The following is a 6,347-nucleotide window of genomic DNA, read 5'->3' as shown; positions in this document are numbered from 1 at the left end:
GTCGGGGCGGTCATCATGATATCGCGCGGTGGTGGGTGGATGGGAGACGAACACGCTTGGATTTGAGGTTCGTGGACTGTGTAGGTTTGAAGTCGGTGAACAGTGGGTAGATCTGGAGGAGGGGAAGGCTGGACTCGTGCCTGGCCAGCCCCGGCCCCACAGCGCCCCTTCGGCCGTGGCGCCCCACACAGCAGGCCGCCCGCTGGTCTCTCCCCCCGCCCTCCCCGGGCTCCCGTTTCTTCCCCGCCCGTGCGCGGCGCCAACCGTATGGCGACCCCTTTGGCTTTCAGTGCGTCCAGCACCTCGCGGTAGTCCAGGGCGCTGCGCGCGCTGTGGCGGCTGCGGGCGCGGCCTGCGAGGAGGTGCGCCAGCAGGCAGATGGGGAGGTGGGGAGTTCGATGAACATGACAGTGCGGCAATCAGGACTGGGAATGACGGCAGCCAGGGGTGAGACGCCTGGGCCAGGTGGCAGAACGCGATGTCAGGTTTTAGGTTAGAGGGTAAGAACAATACCTCACACCCTAGGCAAATCAGCTGTTGCAGACGCGCAAGCAGGGTCAAGGCTGCCCTGGCAGCAGAAAGCAAGTGCTGTGAATTAGCTGCTGAGATTCCTCTATTTGTGATGAGGGTCGGGCGCCCGTTCGGCTGGCCGGCGTTTCAACAACGCGGGGGGCATCACCTGCGCCGTGGCAGGTGGAGCCGAAGGTCTCCTTGAAGCCCTGGTCAGTGCCGGTGAGGACGTAGGAGCAGGTGCCCATGGTGCCGCCGATCAGCACCTGCAGGGGTAAGTGGGGGAAGGGTTCAAGTGGACAGGGGTCGGGATGCGGGCGGGCTGATGAATGCCGGCTCGCCGCGGCATGCAGGGAGGGTGACTTTTCGCACATTGTGCCGCTGCAGCACACTGTGTGGGTGACCCAGCACCCAATTTGAACGGGGCATGACCAGGGGACAAAATTGAAGGCCATATCTGAATAAAAGATTCTGACTTCACAGCGGGGTTAGCGAGTCGTTTACGTGCCGGCTGTTTCCGCAGGAGCGTCGAGGCCAAGCAATTGCTCACTGGCTGGCCCGTGGCCTGGTAGTCCAGGGGTATCAGGGGGTGGTGCGGCGGGAAGGCGCGGGTGGAGCCCTTGCGGTGCACCAGCAGGCGGCGGGGCCTCCCATCCACGGTGTGCTCCTCCACCTGTCCGGCAGGTTGAGGTTCAGGGGCAGGGGCGCGGATAAAAGGTTGAGAGGCCGCGGGTTCTGTGGGTTCTGCTTGGGGCGGGGCAGGGTCGGGTTGAGGGCCATTAGGGGCGTTGGGTGGCATGGTTGCTGGGGAAGGCGGCGGCTGGCTAGGGGCACCTCAACGAGAGACATCGCAGGCTTGCTTCATGAGTTGCTTGGGTGCATGAAAGCACGCGGCGGAACGGCGTCGCCCTAGCCCGTTCCTGCTCGCGCGCCTTGGCGATGTTGTGGCTGACGTCATAGATCAGGGCCATGTCCAGATCATCCGGGGTCGAGCCGAACGTCTTGGCAAACGCCTGGGAGGCGGTGTGTTTTTGGGGACGGATGCAGTCGAGTCGTCCGCCAAGGTCAAGGCGCGGAGCGCAGGCAAGGAATGTCTGGACAGGGCGCACGGCAGAGGGCGCAGGCATGGTTTGTACTGTGCTGACCGCGGTACAGGTTATGTGTCATGATGACATCACCTGCCGCGCCAGGAAGGTCATGCTGCTGCGGTTGACCCAGGCGTAGTTGGCCGCAGCCGCCATGGCGGCCAGGTAGGCCGCGCCCTCGCGACTGCCGATCCGCGCGCAGGCCAGCTGCCTTTGCATTTAGTTTGGCATGTGCGCGCGCGTGTGTGGAGGGGGTGAGGGTAGAGGCATCACTGATGCCTGGCAGGCAAGGCAGTGGGCTCGACAGGCGAGGTGGATGGCGAGGGATCCTGCACTGGCACAGCTGCACACAGACACATCAGTCTGGGAGGCGATCCCTGTTTTCTCAACCTGATTAATCTGCCATTGCAAAACAAATGCCGGTGCTTGTGACAGGGCTGTAGAGGTGGCCACCCGTTCCCTGCTGCCCTCCACCTGTCGTTGACCGCAATCCTGTCCCGTGCCATCGCCCTTTCCATCTCAATAAGCGCGTCAGTGGCCACCTGCAATCAGATCACGGGTTGAAGCAAATTTCAGACATCGAGTGAAATTTGGGGGCCAGGAGCCCCGGGGCAGGGTTTGTGTTTGCAAGCACAAGTTTGCACCGGGGGGGGGGGCTGGAGGGCCGCCAAACGCTATGGACCGAGAGGTCTCGCAGATGAGATTGTACCTTGTATTGCACTCACGACTGGGATTGTCGTTGTGCGCGCTGATACGCATGCGGTTTTTCACAGCAATCCAGCCTCCCTTGGCAAAGCCTTAGGCAGGAGCAGCAGCAAAACAAGCCTGCCACCCTCCCACCCAGGCGGCACCCCGTCTCTGATGGCAGGAGCGCGAGAGGGAGGGCTCTGCGCACCACACCACAGAGCGCGCACCTGGTGGCCTAGCCCCCTGCTGCCGCTGTGGATCATGACGCACACCTTGGGAGAGGTGGTGTCAAGCAGGGGTTGGGTGTGTTGGGGTTGAGAGAGGGGTTTCGTTAATGCAGAGGTTGGTGCAGAGGTTGGTGCAGAGGTGCAGGGCTGTAGGGGTGCGGGTCAAATTTGGGGGGCGGGGGATGAAACTGTGAGGGTGGAAGAGGCCGAGGTGGGTGGGCGTTCTGAGGCTGGACAGCTTGCATCAGCTTGGTTGGCTTTGTGAGGCCAGCGTTTGGGCTGTCAGAAGGCACGCCTCAAAACGCTGAAGCCGCGAGCCAGCCATGCCGCAAGCAGCTGGAGCACAGACACTGGAGCTTGCTTGACATGCCGTCCTCACGCTGTTGCAATCCCAAAATTTGCATGGATCTGTGAGTCTCGACCACAAATCAAGTTTTTACAGTCCGGTGATGGAACTTCAAATGTCCCACCCATCCCCCACCGCGCACCCCCTAACAAGCAATGTGTCCACTGAACTCACCCCACCTGTCCCTTCTGATCGATGCCCATCTTGCGGGCCACCCACTCATCAAAAATCTCCTCCACGACCTCGATCTCTGCAGGATCCAGAAATGTAGGTTTGAGGGGTTCCTTAAAACAGGGTGTAGGGGTGGGGCTTGGGAACACACCTCCAGCGTGCTGGGCCTGGGTTTGCTTCAGGAGGACGGGCACGCAGGCATGCAGCAAGCAGGAAATGGGCGAGCACGGTCTGTGCGCCGGCTGTGCTAAGGGGCCCTGTCTCTGGCGATTCGGAGATCTGATCTGATCTGATTCAAATAAATGTTGTGATCTGGCGTCATCATGTTATGCTACAAGCTCCATGCGCAAAGCCCACGTGTTCGAGCGGACCTCACAGCCGAAGCGGCCCAGCCCCGCGGCTGGTCCATCAGGCGGCCCAGCCCTGCAGCGGCCAGCGCGGTTGCCAGTCCCTCTGGGCAGAGGCCATGCCACCGACTTTGGAACTGGGTATAGCAGCACCGTGAAATGAATCATGAACTCCTCACTCAATACGCAATGGCATGGTGAGGTGCGCTCACCTGCATAGTGGTTGCCGGCCCCCAGTGTCCCCATCTGCGGCAGGCCCCGCTTCTTGGCGCGCAGCGAAACCTGACAGCCAGGGTTTGAGAGGGCAACCAGGCGTGAGCGCTGTGGACGCTTTGATGTGACGGAAGGCAGCAAGGTAGCCTGGGTGGTAGTGATCGGTGGGGTGGGGGAACGCTGCGCCGACAAGTGTCGAAGCAGTGCAGCCCCTTATTAAGCTTGCTTCCAGCGCTGAGGGTGCTGGCTCCGTGCGTTGAGCGCTGAGGTCCATCGCGCACGGAGCAGCACGCGGCGCTCCCTCCTTGGCCCCCCTGGCGGCCCCTGCCACGCCTCACGCCGTGCCCGCGATCGGCTGACCGCGGCCAATGCAACGGCCGTGTGCCACGCAAACCAGCCAATTCAAAAAAGGCCGACCCGCGCGAGTTCAACCCGCCTTGATTTTGCTGCTGCCCATGCGTGTTGCCATGCGAGCACAAGGAACACACACATGTTGCTAGCCTGCATATGCATACCTCCACCCAAACCCCAAATCCAAACAATGTCCATTTCAAACCAAGGGGCACACAACAAGGTGCCCGCGTCACCCGTCCCCACCCCCTCCCATCGAATCGCACACATTGCTCACACCACGCACCGCACACAACACGCCACACACCCACCCGGTTACCCACCACACACGCAACGCACGACTCACACTCTGCATGGCGCCCCCCACCCCGCAGGCCACACCACCTTTGAGGGGTCCGCGTTGAGCATGCGGCCGTACTCTTCACAATGCTCCTTGTCCTCCGCCCACGCATAGCCCTCCCTGGATCAATTTGATTGGGGTGCCATGGGGTTGGTGTGGGGCAAAGGCGCCGCAAAATGACTTAGAAGAGGCACCTGTAAAACCCATGGAGCTTGAAACACATCCCCTGAACAAGACGGAAGAAATGCGGTCGTTTCAGCCGTTCCCATGCCTCCACATCCGCGCGCCTGAGGCTCCAGTCCACGCCCATTTCCAGGGCGGCCTCCAGGTCGGCCATGGTGGTGGGGATGATGCCCTGGTGGGAACGACAGTTGGGGGGTGGCCCAGGGGAGCTGGGGGAGGAGGGGCTGGCGCCAAGAGCGGGTGAGCCGTTACTGCAATGTCAGAGGGTCATTGAGGCAATGGGCGCAGCAGGCCAAACTCACAAAGGGATACCTGGGCAGAAACACGCAAGGTGATCCAATTCGCCTTTTGCTGAGTCGCTGCTCTCGATCAGGCATCCCCCCCCCCTGAGACGCACCTGCCCGCCCACTCCCACAGGGATGTGGTCGAAGAGAGATTGTGTGAGGGCCTCCTTGACGGGCTCGACATCCTCCTCTGGACGGAGTGCATTGGTGTGAGGGTCACCAATGTGTTAGGTAGGACAATGAAGGCATGCTGTTGATGAGGGCGGGATGAGCGGGTCATGAGCGGGTGCGTGTGCAACCAGCACTCAAGCGCCGAATGGCGGGCGGGCGAAACGCTCTGGCGGGCTCCATAGCAAGCATGGCATGCCTACTTTACAACACAAAGCAAAGACAATGTGCTCCTTGCACCCCAGCCAACCAGGCACAGGACCTCGACTTTCTGGCCCCCTCTCAATTCACCTGTCAGGTTTGTCCTGATGAGCCTCACCCCGCAGTTGATGTCGAACTGGCAACAATGGGTTGAGGGTGGGCAGCGCAGCCAGGTTGAGCTGAGCGAGGGGTATTCAGGGCAGGTGAGGCCGTGAAGTTGGCAGCTGGTGGCGCGGCATGTTGAACGGGTCGGGTGTGGATGCAGGATTGCGGTTGACGGGGGCCGCTGGCGCCGCGACACTCAAAAACGCCTGGCCCCATGAGGGGCTGGCCGCGCACCCCTACGCCCCCCGGCGACACGATCGCCTGCAGCAGGGGTGGGAGCGCAGGAATCAGTCGGTGCGGACGGGGCTCCTGTCAGCAGGATGCTGTTGCAGTCTGCTCTGCAAACTGGCTGGGAAAGAGTATCCTTTGCTGCTCAGAAATCAGGGGCGACCAGCGTATTGGGACCGAAAACACTGCAAGACGAGACAGCCGCAACCAAACCCTGCTGCCCGTGCGGCCCACACACCGCAACGCACCACGCATTTCGGGCCTGATCCGCCGCAGATGGCAACTCGTGTGTTGCACATGCCAGCGCGAGCCACGACCCAAGGGTATGATACGCGCAAAAACACCTGGTAAGCAAAGGCGACTCAACTCTGGCCCTGATCAAGCAGCACTTCAGCCAACCTGGGGGTCATCCATGTCAAAGGCTGCCACGTTGCCTATTGCAAAGCCGTAGCCGCTGTGGACGTCAGGCATGGCGATGGACGCCTGGCAGTGTGTGTAAGGAGGGCAGGGGATAGACTGGGGTGCTGGAAGGGGCAGGATGGGCTGTGGTAGGACGGAAATTGGGGTGCAACACAAAAATTCGCACATTAAACACCAGGGGTTGCTTTTGATTTTCAGATGGATCAATTCTGATGTGCGACTCGCATCTGCTTGGGGGCAGGCGAAACGCCAACGCGCGGTGGCTCTGCTGGAGGAGCGCAGGAAGTGAGTATGGAGCTCCAGAACCAAAACAAGCCGCGCGGTCATGACGCATGCGCGTGTCTGGGGCCCGCACGCACCTTGACAATCCCGGGCAGGGCGGCCACATTGGCGATCTGGCGCACCGCAGGCAGGAAGCCGCCATGCTGTGTGTGTGTGTGTGTGGGGGGGGGGTGGGGGTGGGGCCGCGGGCCGGGCGTGG

At 61.6% G+C, this 6,347-nt stretch overlaps 1 protein-coding gene across 1 annotated transcript in view; it reads right to left on the bottom strand.

Moving 5' to 3' along the window:
• MNEG_5458 (hypothetical protein) overlaps positions 1-5,917 on the bottom strand; it is a gene marked incomplete at both ends in the record, with an annotated part of 6,882 nt that extends 965 nt beyond the window's left edge. Inside the window, 15 exons of the mRNA XM_014046063.1 lie at positions 265-352; positions 680-776; positions 1,061-1,183; positions 1,401-1,523; positions 1,689-1,806; positions 2,070-2,137; positions 2,510-2,554; positions 3,035-3,105; positions 3,384-3,449; positions 3,586-3,655; positions 4,555-4,632; positions 4,858-4,934; positions 5,204-5,249; positions 5,453-5,479; positions 5,846-5,917. Coding sequence (XP_013901517.1) covers positions 265-352; positions 680-776; positions 1,061-1,183; positions 1,401-1,523; positions 1,689-1,806; positions 2,070-2,137; positions 2,510-2,554; positions 3,035-3,105; positions 3,384-3,449; positions 3,586-3,655; positions 4,555-4,632; positions 4,858-4,934; positions 5,204-5,249; positions 5,453-5,479; positions 5,846-5,917 — 1,169 coding nt within the window. The remainder of the gene's footprint in view (positions 1-264; positions 353-679; positions 777-1,060; positions 1,184-1,400; positions 1,524-1,688; positions 1,807-2,069; positions 2,138-2,509; positions 2,555-3,034; positions 3,106-3,383; positions 3,450-3,585; positions 3,656-4,554; positions 4,633-4,857; positions 4,935-5,203; positions 5,250-5,452; positions 5,480-5,845) is intronic.
• Positions 5,918-6,347: the final 430 nt, after the last annotated feature.

Source organism: Monoraphidium neglectum (genome assembly GCF_000611645.1).
Source record: "Monoraphidium neglectum strain SAG 48.87 unplaced genomic scaffold scaffold00815, whole genome shotgun sequence".
Taxonomy (NCBI): Eukaryota; Viridiplantae; Chlorophyta; class Chlorophyceae; order Sphaeropleales; family Selenastraceae; genus Monoraphidium; species Monoraphidium neglectum.
The sequence above is the reverse complement of the archived record's forward strand: the minus strand, read 5'-3'. Positions and strand labels throughout refer to the sequence as shown.